Source organism: Littorina saxatilis, linkage group LG16, assembly GCF_037325665.1.
Source record: "Littorina saxatilis isolate snail1 linkage group LG16, US_GU_Lsax_2.0, whole genome shotgun sequence".
Taxonomy (NCBI): Eukaryota; Metazoa; Mollusca; class Gastropoda; order Littorinimorpha; family Littorinidae; genus Littorina; species Littorina saxatilis.
In genome coordinates, this window is record NC_090260.1 from 39109569 (window position 1) to 39124808 (window position 15240).

At 44.3% G+C, this 15240-nt stretch overlaps 1 protein-coding gene across 1 annotated transcript in view; it reads right to left on the minus strand.

The window, feature by feature from the left end:
- Window positions 1-14985, minus strand: part of LOC138951370 (dymeclin-like) — a 36884-nt gene extending 21899 nt beyond the window's left edge. The window contains exons 1-4 of the mRNA XM_070322986.1: window positions 14875-14985; window positions 9519-9724; window positions 6893-7039; window positions 6316-6443 (exon numbers count right to left, since the gene is read on the minus strand). Coding sequence (XP_070179087.1) covers window positions 6316-6443; window positions 6893-7039; window positions 9519-9658 — 415 coding nt within the window. The 5' untranslated portion in view covers window positions 9659-9724; window positions 14875-14985. The remainder of the gene's footprint in view (window positions 1-6315; window positions 6444-6892; window positions 7040-9518; window positions 9725-14874) is intronic.
- Between the last annotated feature and the right edge of the window lie 255 nt (window positions 14986-15240).

The following is a 15240-nucleotide window of genomic DNA, read 5'->3' on the forward strand; positions in this document are numbered from 1 at the left end:
GGTCGCGCACGGTCTGGTATGCCTTCTCCTGAGCTGGTCCCCAGAGTATTCGGTTGGGGCATCCTTTTCGGGTCATGTCCGACAAAGGCGCCGTTATGGCGGCGAAGTTTGGAATAAACTCTCTGTAGTACCCAGCCAATCCAAGGAAGGATCGCACCTGCTTCTTGGTTTCAGGACGTGGCGCATTGAGGATCTTGGTGACGTTTTCCAACAAAAGCCCCTTTTGACCTTCCTTCAGTGAATGACCTATGAAGTCAACGTTGTCGGTCCCCAAAATGCACTTGCTGGGTCTCACGGTCAGATTAGCTTTTGTCAGGCGGGAAAACAATTCCCTCAAAGTCTCCAGATGCTCCTCAAAGGTCTCCGTGTGGACTAGCAGATCATCCCAGTAGTACACAACATTCTTCATTCCTTTGAGCATTTTTCGCATTCCCCTCTTCAGGGTAGCACCACTGTTCACCATGCCAAAAGGCATCCGCAGGCACTCATACGTTCCGTCTGGAGTTGCAAAGGCGGTCTTTGGTATGTCCTCTTCGCGCACAGGAATCTGCCAATATCCCTTGCTGAGATCGATCTTTGAGAAGATCTTACTGCCAGTCAACCGTCGGAACAGATCAGCCGCCGTCGGCATTGGTTCAGGGTCAAACACGGTGATCTTATTCACTTTCATAAAGTCAATGCATACCCTGTTTGTACCGTCTTTCTTCTTGACAACAACAACGGGAGATGAGTAAGGGGATGATGACTCACGGATGACCCCCATCTTCAACATGCTGTCGATGTCCTTCTTCAAGGATTCCCGAGCCTGAAACGGGATAGGGTATGGTTTTGAGCGAACAGGAACGTCAGATGTGAGGTGGACTTCATGTTCGACCAAGGACGTAGAGCCTGGAACATCAGAGAACCTATGGGTGAAGTCGCCCATAAAATCATGCAGCTCCTTCTGCTGGTCTTCTGTCAGGTCAGGTCCTAGCTTGACGTCATCCACTCCCTCTTTCTTGTGGAGGTCTCCCAACTCCAGTAGTTCCTCACCGTCGAACTCGTCTAGTTCGGCTGGTTCTTCCACCATTGCTGCAACCTGTACTGCTTTCGGAGGTCTCTCCACATACAGTTTCAGGAGGTTAGCGTGGTAGATCTTGGACTTCTTGCCGACATTCACCTTGTAGTCGTTGATCCCTACCACGGCCTCAACCTCGTATGGGCCTTTCCACTGCATCAGTAGTTTGTTGTGATCAGTGGGAAGCAGTATCAGCACTTTGTTACCTGGTGTAAACTTCCTGTTTACGGCTTTGCGGTCGTAGTAGTGCTTTCCACTATCCTGAGACTTTCTCAAGTTTTCTCTCGCAATCTCGAGAGTCTCCTCCAGTTTCTCTCGCAACTCGAACACGTACTGGTAACTGTTCTTCACTTCAGGTGTGTCCACATCTTTCGTCCACAATTCCTTTAGTATCTGCATCGGGCCTCTCACGGTCCGCCCGTACATCAGCTCGAACGGGGAGAATCCAGTGGACTCTTGTGGCACCTCCCTGTATGCAAACAGCAAGGCGTTGATGTAGCGATGCCACTGCCTTGGCTGCTCACTGCATAGTTTCTTCAGCGTGGACTTCAGCGTCGCATTGAATTTTTCTACCAGCCCATTGCACATCGGGTGATAGGGTGTCGTAGTCAAGTGACGAATGCTCAGCAGCCTGTTGACCTCTTCCATGCATTCAGAGACAAACTGTGTCCCCAGGTCTGTGAGGATCTCTTCAGGAACCCCAATTCTGCTGAAAATGTCCACAAGTGCCTCGGCAACAGTCTCGGTGTCAATTTTCTTCAGAGGCACGGCTTCTGGGTACCTGGTTGCATAGTCTACCAGGGTCAGTACCCAACGATGACCCGCTTCACTTGGCGGTTTTATCTCGCCGATGAGGTCAATGGCCACCCTCTTGAAAGGTCGGTCGATCAAAGGCATCTTCTGCAACGGCACTTTCGGGACCCTTCCTCGAGGTATGGTTTTCTGCCAAATATCGCACGATCGGCAGAATCGAGTCACATCTGCATGCAGTCCTGGCCAGTAAAACGCAGCCTGGATTCTGTCCGATGTCTTCTTGACACCCAGGTGACCTCCCATAATAGAGTCGTGGGCCACCTCCATCACCTGGCGCCTAAGTGGTTGAGGCACCAGAACTTGACGTAATGGCTTCCCACCGTTGACTCTCGCGTGCTGGAACACTCTGTACAGAATCTTGGCCTTCACTTCAAATTGCACAGTGCCTTCGCCCTTAGTCATCTCCTTGACAGGACGACTCCTGTACTTTGTCAAGGTCAAATCAGCTTCCTGTAGCTGAATCAGCCGATCCCTGTCCACGACAGCAGTTGCAGAACTGTTGGTGACCCTGAGTGGCGTAGTTGTTTTGTCCTTCTTCGCCTGGGCTCTGGTCGTCACAGCGCTTACAACCTGCGGCTGGTCGCGGCGATGCACAGTTGCTCTGTCATCTCGTAACAGTTCGCTGATATCTTCATTCGCGAATGGCAGTGGGTCTTCCTCCTCAGCAGCAGGCTGAGCTGAGCCCATTCTCCATTCGAAATCAGGGTCATCAGGACGTCTCGCACCCCCAATGTTCCCAATTAGTAGATCGTACAAGGGCTTCTTCAGGCAGACGGCCTCAACTTCTCCGGTGAAGTATGGAGTATCGATCTGGATTTTTACCACTGGTGCCTTCACGCATTTGCTGTCAGCCATGAGCGTCCACTTGAAGTCACCAGTGAACTTCTCTGTCGGCACCAGATCTTCTTTGACAATGATTCCATTGCAGCCCGAATCTCTGAGAACAGTCACTTCCTGCTTCTCAACAAATCCCTTCGACACGGGCATGTTCGACACTGACACAGCTGCGCTGGCAACGACAGAGATTGACCTGCCATTGGCGAGTAGAAGCTGGCCATCAGATATACATTCTTCAACGTCCGATGGTGTAGCCACTTGCTCGGCAGCCCTTGGAAGTATGACGCTGCTCGCACATACTTGTTGGTTCGAGCCACTCGTTTGCCTCTTGTTGTCGTAATATCTCCGTCGATGTTCTTGCGCTTTGTCATTGACATGTCCGGTATTTTTCTTTTGGGGACAGTTGGCAACTCGGTGGCCCTTGGCATTGCAATGGAAACACGTTATGTTCTGCCCTTCATTGGATGATGGTGCGGACTCAGTTTGTCCCTTGGCAGGTTGGTTTCCCTGGTTCCCACTCTTCTGGAAAGGTTTCGATGACTTTGACGTCCCCAGGGTCCTTCCATGAGCAATGAGATAACGCTCAGCAGCATCAGTAATGTCCTTCAAACCCCGCAGTTTTTGCTCTTCCAAGCGGGTCGCCAGGTCCTTCGGGCAGGCATTAAGGAATTGCTCCTTCACGATCAAGTCCCGCAGACTCTCGTATGACTGCTCTTCACCTGATAACTCCACCCACTTCTGCAGGTATGACGACAGGCGCTCCACAAACTGGCTCGGTGTCTCTCCAGACAATGGCTGGCATTCGCGGAAGCGTTTGTTTGTTTGTTTGTTTATTTGTTGCTTAACGTCCAGCCGACTACGCAGAGCCATATCAGGACGAGGAAGGGGGGGGATGAAGGGGGCCACTTGTCAAGCGATTCCTGTTTACAAATGCACTAACCCATTACTTGTGTCCCAGCAGGCTTTAGTAAAACTAAATTAATACCTACTGGAAGATTACCAGTTTCCAGTATGTTAAAATAGGCTTAACCTATCTACTGCTGGACTTACATCAGAACACTAACAGATTAAACTATACATGAATCGCGAGACAAGCGGCAAGAGACGAGATTTTTGGAAAAAATACAGGTGAATGAGCAAGAAGGCAGAAAAAAGAAAAGAATTCATGAAGAAAAAGAGAGCATGACAGGAAAGAGGAACCAAAAATCTACCTAACAGCAAACTAGAAAGCTCCTGCGGTTCCAAAAACAGGAGGGGCCTTTAATTTCATAACCGCAGTGCCCCACTGCGGGAGCGGAAGCGTTGACGGTAGCCCCTTTCAGTGAAGTTGTAGCAACGCAACAGAGCTTCCTTCAGTACATCATAGTCTCTGGCGTCATCGTTTGAGAGTCTAGTGTAGACCTCAAGTGCTGCCCCAGTCAAATGTGCGCTGAGTTGAATCGCCCAGTCGTCGCGCTGCCATCTAGCACTCTCAGCGAACCTCTCGAATCTTGCAAGGTAGCAGTCGATCTGGTCCTTCCCGTCAGCGAATGCTGGAAGTTTCGGTGCCCTGTGTAACATTTGCTGCTGGTTATCTCTTTGGCGTGGTGCCTCGTGCTCATTTTGAACACGCACCATTTCTGTCTGAAGCTCTAAACGCTTGGTCTCCATTTCTATCTGGAGCTCTAAGCGTTTCAGCTCCATTTGCTTTTCTTCACGCTGTGCTTCTCTTTCTTCACGTTCACGCTCACGCTGCGCTTGTCTTTCTTTATCTTCACGCTGCGCTTGTCTTTCTTCACGCTGCGCTTGTCTTTCTTCACGCTGCGCCAGCAGTCGTGTCTGGGACTCGACGAACTCCGTCAACTGCTTGCCTTTCAGTCCCAGTTCAACTCCTTTTGCCCAGAATTCAGCCATTCTGGTCTTTTCCGGTGCGTTCGTCTGTATTCTTTCACAGCCACGAACGTAGACGAATGTAGTCTTCTAAAAGAACACAGTCTCTACTGCACCTCCGATGCTTCTCTCGTCGCTGTTCACCTTCGTAGACGCAGGCTGCCACCCTCCTCGTCTAACGTGACGGCGCACTCTGCTCACGATACGTACACGACGTACCCCAGTCGTATTTCGTAGTATTAATGCACTAGCTCCGCGACGAAGTCCGTCTCGTCCAAACGGCAGCTAACCTCTGTAATCCCGATACACTCCGGCGTCGCTCACCGTTCCGAGCTGCGGCGATTACCAAACTCTTCACCAGTCACACCGAATCCACGGTTCCGTAGTCTCAATACTGATCCCTCAGGATACACCCGATTGATGGCTACCTCCTGTGACTGTCTTGACACTGGTCCTTGTTGCTGGAAAACCCTTGGCGTTAAACGTAGATCCTTGGCTTGGCCCCCAATTGTTACACGACACTTGAGATTGCCACAAGTTCTCAAATGTCGTATAGTTGTGTTCTTTTATTCTACGTCGCCCGTCTTCGCAGCAACAGAAAACAACTCGTCAAATTGAGTTCGAGGATTTATTTAGCATTCCATACATACAACTGCACATCTAGCAGAACTCAAATAGAAGCTTTTTTAACATTCAAATCGCGCTGGCATATATAGTAAATACTCAATCTCGAGAATATTCCAGACCGAACATGATACAACTACATTATATGCGAACCGCCCATGGACTAGAATGGTGACGTTCTCTGTGACGTACATCAAAAGGTGCCGACGCCCTTAATCCGATCGAACGCCACGAACTCACACTAAAACAGCATGGTAAACAACTTGTTTTGACAGGACTAGAAAGTTCACCTGCATTCTCGTCCAAGCATAAATATTGTGTTTACAAAATATAATATCGGTACCTTCCCACAAAGTACAAATAAGTCAACTACATGCAACACACAAAACTGAACCAAAGCTCAGCAACGGTAGCGTTTCCTAACACAGCCAATGTGCTAGTCTGCAACATATCTCTAACACAATCCCACACTCACAGCAGCCAATGTGCTAGTCTTCAACATATCTCTAACAAAATCCCACACTCACAGCAGCCAATGTGCTAGTCTTCAACATATCTCTAACAAAATCCCACACTCACAGCAGCCAATGTGCTAGTCTTCAACATATCTCTAACAAAATCCCACACTCACAGCAGCCAATGTGCTAGTCTTCAACATATCTCTAACAAAATCCCACACTCACAGCAGCCAATGTGCTAGTCTTCAACATATCTCTAACAAAATCCCACACTCACAGCAGCCAATGTGCTAGTCTTCAACATATCTCTAACAAAATCCCACACTCACAGCAGCCAATGTGCTAGTCTTCAACATATCTCTAACAAAATCCCACACTCACAGCAGCCAATGTGCTAGTCTTCAACATATCTCTAACAAAATCCCACACTCACAGCAGCCAATGTGCTAGTCTTCAACATATCTCTAACAAAATCCCACACTCACAGCAGCCAATGTTCTAGTCTTCAACATATCTCTAACAAAATCCCACACTCACAGCAGCCAATGTGCTAGTCTTCAACATATCTCTAACAAAATCCCACACTCACAGCAGCCAATGTGCTAGTCTTCAACATATCTCTAACAAAATCCCAGACATAGGCAGCGGCCGGCTTACCATCAGCATTGGGAGGTCGGCAGTCAAACTGCTGAATCAGCAGCTCCTCAGACAGGTGTTCCACAAAGTATTTACACAGGCAGCGGATGATGAAGAGAGAATTGTAGGTCTGCCAGATGAAGATGTTGCTGCAAGAAACATAGAGCGTTCAGAGTGGCCACTCAGGTAATACAGTGGAACACCCCCCTTTTAACAATTCCAAAAATCTTAGAAAATCGGGTTTTAAAAAAGAAGGGGGTCTTAAAATGGGGGTAATTTGACAGAGGTTGTGAACAGAAAGTCGGGGAAAACAAGGGTTTAACAAGGAAGGAGTCATACATTGGAGGGTCTCACTGACAGAAAATGAAAAGAAAAATTCTCAACATACACTGTCTCTTACATGCATAAAGGATGAAGAATTTGTACACATAGGGTTCACTTCACAATCTATGTGTGTATGTGTGTGTGTTATCTATGTGTGTGTGTTTATGTGTGGTGTGTGTATGTGTGCATGGTGTGTGTTTGTGTGTGTATGCCTGTGTGCGCTATGTGAGTGTATGTGTGTGTATGCGTGTGTGTTAGGGAAAAAACGACTCACTCTTCGCACTGAGCGGAGGCCTTGAGCTCTGTGGCGCGGATCATAAAGTTGTGAACCAAGGCCTGCAGGTTGCCTGTGTGACAGTTGTTGATGGCAAAATTTCGCGCAATCAGCGACGTTGACTCCTCCAACAGTCTGGCATCGGCGCTGCAACAACAACGACAACACTTTGGTTACTCCAGTCATCATCAACAGGGCCTGGCTGTTATCCGTTCTCCGTTGTCGAAGACTCATGTTACGCTTGGAAGTGTGGTCTGATGGGTCGGGAGATGGATGACGAGGCCAAAGTAACCCGGCCAGGATTCCCCTCCCACATTCAAGACACACAAGAGAGCAGGGATGGCCAAATCGTCCGCCCGATTACCAGTGGAGAAAAAATCCGCCGGGCTAGTAGAAACCGCCTGGCAGCTCGCCCGGCTGGCCAGTGAAAATTCTGGTCAAATGGAAAACTTTTAGTGGGTCTTTTCGGGCTAGGGCTGGCTCCTACCCAGAGTGGAAGTGCTATGGTTCCTATGGGAAGGCTGGGATCACACAGCTGAGTGTCATTCACTTAACGAATGCGACTTTGAGGGTGCTCAGGTTCTGTGTACCTGACCAACATCGCAGGTGCGGCAGTTCCCAGGCCTGGTTGTAAGCCTGAGACAGATAGTGAGACAAGAGACAGATACTGAGATAGTGAGACAAGAGACAGATAGTGAGACAAGAGACAGATAGTGAGACAAGAGACAGACAGTGAGACAAGAGACAGATAGTGAGACAAGAGACAGATAGTGAGACAAGAGACAGATAGTGAGACAAGAGACAGATAGTGAGACAAGAGACAGATAGTGAGACAAGAGACAGATAGTGAGACAAGAGACAGATAGTGAGACAAGAGACAGATAGTGAGACAAGAGACAGATAGTGAGACAAGAGACAGATAGTGAGACAAGAGATAGTGAGACAAGAGACAGATAGTGAGACAAGAGACAGATAGTGAGACAGACAGAGAGACAAGAGACAGATAGTGAGACAAGAGACAGATAGTGAGACAAGAGACAGATAGTGAGACAAGAGACAGATAGTGAGACAAGAGACAGATAGTGAGACAAATAGACAGATAGTGAGACAAGAGACAGATAGTGAGACAAATAGACAGATAGTGAGACAAGAGACAGATAGTGAGACAAGAAACAGATAGTGAGACAAGAGACAGATAGTGAGACAAGAGACAGATAGTGAGACAAGAGACAGATAGTGAGACAAGAGACAGATAGTGAGACAAGAGACAGATAGTGAGACAAGAGACAGATAGTGAGACAAGAGACAGATAGTGAGACAAGAGACAGATAGTGAGACAAGAGACAGATAGTGAGACAGGAGACAGATAGTGAGACAAGAGACAGATAGTGAGACAATAACATCATCGGGTTTGTATGGGTTGTGGGAGAGTGACCGTTTCTTGCAAAGCGACTTCTTCTTCTTCTTCTTCTTCTGCGTTCATGGGCTGAAACTCCCACGTACACTCGTGTTTTTTGCACGAGTGGGGGTTTACGTGTATGACCGTTTTTACCCCGCCATTTAGGCAGCCATACGCCGCTTTCGATGTAGCATGCTGGGTATTTTCGTATTTCTATAACCCACCGAACTCTGACATGGATTACAGGATCTTTTCCGTGCGCACTTGGTCTTGTGCTTGCGTGTACACACAAAGGGGGATAAGGCACTAGCAGGTCAGCACATAAGTTGGCCTGGGAGATTGGAAAAATCTACACTCTTAACCCACCAGGCAGCCGCGGCCGGGATTCGAACTCACGACCTTCCGATTAGGAGGCCGACGTCTTACCACTGCGCCCGTCGCAAAACGACTTGCAAACAATGCAGAGCTGACCACTAGTGAGGGGTGTGCCAGAAACACATCCGTGTCTCCATGTGTTTCTGCCACACCCCTTGTAAGGCCCCTTACTGTTTCTCTGCCGTTTTGCAGGAACCCCTGTTTTGCACTTGGGAGTATTCTCAAACAAACTTGGTGTAATATCAGAAAAATTAGCGTACTCCACACAGCATTTCAACATCCATGATTCAATCAGGCTTCACACGCATCCGTCGCACCGCTAATTAAGTTTACCGACACATTTAAAACAAAAGCTTCTTCCAATGTTTACTGACAAAAACAGTATTTATGTGTCAAAATACTGGATCGGCTTCGGGATGCGCTTGTAAAAAAAACTAGTCCAGGAGATTTTCTCGTTGTATTTATTTTTACTAACCGTACTGCTCGTATTTTGGACAATCATGCGTACAAAATACGGTGCAATCGTATGGGTTCCTAGGTCTGTCTACCATTTTGCAGGAAAAGGTTAACCAACTTAACGCTTCCACAACCCACACAAAGACGACAGAGTTATTTGTGAAGATAGTTTATTACAGACGGGCGCAGTGGCAAGACATCCGCCTCCTAATCAGATGGTCATGAGTTCAAATCCCGGCTGCGGCCGCCTGGTGGGTTAAGGGAGGAGATTTTTCCGCCAGAATGACTAGGTAAATAAAAACGGTCATACACGTAAAACTTCACTCTTGCAAAAACACGAGTGAACGTGGGAGTTTTAGCCCATGAATGAAAAAAAATGAAAAAAAAGTGCATTACCTTGACACAGGGATGAGGAAGGAAAAGGAGAGCAGCTGGTTCCAGAAGGGGTCCATGGGGTTGACGGGCTCGGTGCCGGACAGTCGCTTCAGGTAGTCGTTGTGCCCCAGCTCACTCAGGCTGCTGCTGGACGCCCCCATGATGACTGACCGCTGTCTGCCCACTGGACCTTCAGGTGATGTGTGGTGGACGCTCTACCTCACAGTCTAAAGAGGGACAAAGTCGACCAGTTTTGAAAAGAGAAATTCAAGTTTTACGCCCTCACGGCAAAGCCATTAGGGGCATGTTCCCGGGTTTTAACCCGACTTTAGATGAGATACACAAGTGTATGCGTGTTTAGGTGGTATCAGCTATCTGCACTTATGGTAGAATGACCGAGGTCTTTTACGTGCCACTGTGGTGACACGGGGGTGGGAGATGGATACCGTCTCTGGGTCTGCACATAAGGTTGACCTGTGTCCGCCCAGGCCCGGATTCGAACCAGCGACCTTACGATCACAAGTCCAGTGCTCTACCACCTGAGCTACCCGGGCCCCCTACCAGTTTTCAACTTGTGTTGTTCACTTTTATTTGCTATAGATAAAAACAGACGTTCAAAATCAGTAAATGTTTGTTTTAACAAGACTAATTATTCAATTTTTATCATGAAATAAACAACGTACAGCCCCGAAAGTCAAACAAATCGTGTGATTCTGAAAATGTACAAACCAGAGAGCAAACTTTACTAGCCAAACCAACAATTTGTTTCAGCAATTCTACTTATATCTAACGAGTAGATGAACATTTCTACTCGCCAGTTACAGGTTTCTACAGTAGTACCTGCCATATCCGGTCACCCATTAGTCATTGCAAAGGTGACCGCAAATATCAGGTGGCCGTTCATTACAGGCCCCCTCCTCCTCCAAAAAAAACCCCAAAACACGATCAAGTTTTCACGAAGAAAAGAAAGCGATCATCCATGAGCCGCCGATTCATTGTCTCTGTTAGTTTTGCTTTCGTTTATACATCTTAATTATTTGCGTGTTTAACTCGATCGTCCTGGCTAAGCTATTGTTTCGTATGTTTCTATGTGTGTTGTTTGGATTATTATATATATATGTATTTGAGTGTCAGATAAACAAGTGTTTCAAACTCACATCAGCTGTGATCGATCCGGAAGTGACTGCCGTAAATGTACATGTATGCGCATGTCTGTATTTACAGTTTGCGCATGCGTAAGTATTCATGTCGTCTGCTCGTGCTGTGCCGTCTGTGCACACAACACACACACACACCACAGGCGCTCGCTCGCGAAAGTGACAAGTGGCCGTTAAGTGGCCGCTCCTGTCGAGTAAGAGGGGCACCTTAGGGCAAAAATCAGTGACCGTTGACCGCGTCAGACAGGTTAACGGCCATTAAGAGTCAATTATAGAAGGAAAACTCATTAGTCATGGGAAAGCTGGCCGCTCCGGACAGGTTCACGCCCACGAAAGGGCCGGAAATGGAAGGGACTACTGTACTCGCCATTGCGAGTAAAATACTTGCCACTTTCAGGCCTGACATACATGTATCAGCAAATGTTTGCTGTGAGCCCAGGTGTTATTGAGTGTTTTAATCTTCAATATATGGCCTTAAGTCTGAAATGGTGTCCACAGCTGAAATAGCTGTGCAACCTTGGCTCTAACCTGATTTGTACATCAAAGAAAAATAAAATCCTTGTAAAGATTAATGAGACTTGTAAAAAAAAGTATGAAGTACACACCTAGAGAAACATTGTGTGCTCAGTTGTTGTTTTTAATGAAAATGTCGCCATTATCTGAAGTCAGCAGCACTACATTTTGGCCATTTTTTGTGACATGACCTTACAGCATATTGAAACATGGTCTACTCTGTCATATTTATGGGACAGAATGTCATGATCGAATGACTTTTCACTGAGCCAGTAAAACTCAAATGTACCTTTGACAAAGCAAAGTTTTTGAATTTTGTCAGTGAGCCTGCAGAAAATGGGGAGACAAAATTTCACAGAAAGTTCATAACTATTTCCGTAAGACTTCATTTTTGTTCACTGATCAGCTCTAAATAATAATTAAAGATTGAAACCTGATATATTTTTGTAAAAAAGTATTTTACAGTATGTTTTGCAGAGGTATAAAACATAAAAAGGGTTGTTTGACTTGTTTTTGCATGTTCAAAAGTAGTTTGAAGTTTACGTGCAGATTTTCTTGTGAAAAAAGAGTTATGAACTTTCCAACCTTTTGCCTTATAAAAAGAGTAAATTGACTGGTTGGGGAACACCTAGCTTTGTAATGCATTTGGATCCACTAGCAGCAGTCACACTGAAAGTTTGCATCAAGTTCATTCATTGGTGTTTGAGTAATTGAGAAATAAAAAATTCTTGTGAGAAAGTTATGAACTTTCCTACTATCTCCACTGAGAGTGTTTTTTGTCCTTAAATGCTAGCCATGAAAGTTAAGGTTGTAGTGGAACAGCAATTTTGCATATAAAAGTACATTAGATTTAGATACTAAGCAATTTTTGTCACTAAAGTCAAGCAGTATGCTTTAGTTAGCCATTTTCTCTGTCTTGCGCACTATTTTTATGTGAGAGTTACTAACTCATGTCAAAACCCAAAATATATGTAAAATGACTATTTTCAGTTTCCAAATTACACTGTACCATGATTTTCATCACAAAAAGAATCTACTGGCTGCTGACTGTTTCTTTCTGAAGTACTTAGCCGTTTTGTCATGAAGTTCATAACTTCACATAACTCAAGCTCATTTTTCAAGGGCGTGTTTAAAATAATGCCTTGTTAATAGCAAAAGAGTACATTTGACTTTATCTGGACATTTTGTAAGAAGTTTTCTGAACATCAACCCTCAAAATTACATTTTGATAATTACAGCATGAATCTGGGTTGACTGCACGGTGTACATAACTTCACATCAACTGACCCTCAGCCCCACGGTGTGAAGTTATGAACACATGCCATGAGTATGATTTATACACAATAATTAATTTACTACACTAAATCACTACCTCAAATGATGTGCTGCTCTTCTCCAGAGTAGGCTGTTACAGTTTGTCATTTTTATTTTAATTTACCAGCAGATTTTAGTACGTAGCTTTTCAGTTAAATAAATGATGTGAAGTTATGAACACACAGTCAGCTGACATAAACACTAACTAAATAATGATTTCGGTAACAGTTTTCATGACTGAGTTTGGTTAAGTAAATCATTAAGTTGTTTAGAATTATTTGCAAGAGACTTTAGTTAGTTATTTTAGTATAAATGTGTGATTGATGTGAAGTTATGAACTTTCACAAGTTTCAAACAATTTGTTTTATTTTGGCAATTAAAATCTGATTTTGTAATATAAGTGCAGCTTTAGCCTATACTATAACTCTGTGTTCTCAGTTTGTCATTGTTTTGCAAATATATTATACAGTAACTGTACTAGAGACCAACATAACAAAAATTCTTGTGAAGTTATGCGCACGCTCACATTTTATGATTTTTGTTATCGTTTGTTTTCACAAATGTTTTACTTTTATTACTTAGTTGTATGTTGATTACAAAGAGTAGCTGGAGAGAAAATAAGATGACATATGCACTTTCTTACTTTGGTTTGAATTAGCCATAGTTTGTGATGTCACGGTGTGAAGTTATGAACTCCTAGGACATTCTAAAAATACTTTCAGTTTCTGCCAACTCTTTGAGTCAGACAAACATTTTGGTGTATTGAAATCCTTTTGATGGTACTTTTCAAGCACATTTTGCACAAAAACAGCAAAATTGTAGATTTAATGATAACTTATGCCAATATTTGCTGTGAAAAAATTGTGACAATATTAATTTCTATAAATAATACAGATAACCAAAAAATCTTCTCCACACTTCATCTTCAAAAATTACCTTCATGTTCCAGCTCACCTTTTTCAGATTAAAAAACAAAACAAATTGTTTCCTGCCTGTATAAATTAAATTTATTATACCAATAAAAGTAAATTATGTGAAGTTATGAACTTCCCATTAATGGAGTTCACATCTGCATCATGCGTGGCCAAAACAAGTTTAACTTGCTTGAAATGCAAAGTAATTTGCTGTAGCAATTTGCTCAGATGTCTAAAACAGACCCAATACATGTAGCAACAATGATTTAACAAGTCTAAATTTTGTGACGGTGTGAAGTTATGAACTCCTGCAAACTTTTAAACCTGAATCTGTGAAGTGATCAAACATGAGTTTTCTTAAATCATAGCTGTTCCTTGCGTATTTATGCTCTAAAATACATCTCTATTTTCAAAACAAAGAAAATGTTCATTTTTAAAATTGATTTTGTATGTCACAAAAATGGACACCTATTCTGACTTTGGGCCATATATATATCTCCTGCATTCACAACATGATTTGTTTGTTTTGTCCTTTACTTTTCTGATGCTGGATACATTTTTTATTTTTGTTGACAAGGTACACACCTGACCAGTTCATGGCCACAGGTTACTTATACTGAAGTTACACTTGGATATGATACCCCAACAGCTGCAACTATTACATCACAGCTGCAACAATTACATCACAGTTGCAACTATTACATCACAGATGCAACTATTACATAACAGCTGTAACTATTACATCACAGCTGCAACTATTACATCTCAGCTGTAACTATTCAGGGGTGGGACTCTCTTGTGATGAAAAAAGAGGAAATCCCCGAATTTTTTTTAAATGGTACATTAAAATCTGTGCAATCTGGTGCATTCTGAGGCTAAAATTCAACTCGTTTGGATCAGATAAAAAAGACATTCTCCTCACTCTCCCGCCACTTTCAGAGTGACGTTTCTTTACTTTGACGTAATAGATTGCACGAGGCTTTAGAAGAGATCGAGGTTCCAAAACAAGCGTCTTCCTCGACTGCAGGACATTTTCAGTAAAAACTAAATTATACACGTAAGTACATACGTAGGATAAACAGAATACTACATGGCTTGCTGTGTCGTACCAGATTTACACTCGTTGCTTTTTCAAATAGTGAACAGCTCGCAGTTCAATATTTAAAAAAACAACTCGTGTAAATCTGGTACGACACAGCAAGCCATGTAGTAACTAAGTATTCTCTGTTTACTTCATGGGCGGAAACGTACATGCTTAGTGTAATTTCTATGTGTCCATGTGATGCACAACTGCGACACTTCAAGCAAGCCTACCTGTTCAGACAGAAATAGTTGTCCGACAATACTGGAAACATACACAATATGTCAAAATATCAAACGTTTTCAAAAGAACAGAAACAACATCGTCTGGCTAGTTGAAGAAGGCAGGCCAGTGCTCAGTTTGTATGGGCGCAGTTCGCACAGAACAAATTTGTTTACCTCATAATCAAGTCGTAGCATGTGGACATTTCCGACGAAATGTAACCTTTTCAATCAAAAAATGCGTTCTACGTGAAGACAGGAGACTACAGTCAAAGGTCAGACACAACTGTGTAAACTTCCGTGGATTTTATGTCGTCAAATATTTTCTCCACGTCGTTGCTCGCTGCTGATTCTACTTCCGGTTTACTTCCCTTGCAAGGGAGTAATCATTGCAGAATAAGCTTGGTAGTCATTCTGGCAGGGGATAATCTATTACGAAGCAGACAGAGTGGTAGTGGTTATGGTGATAGTGGTGGTGGTAGAGGAGGTGGGGGAGAGCAGAGAGAGAGAGAGAGAGAGAGAGAGAGAGAGAGAGAGAGAGAG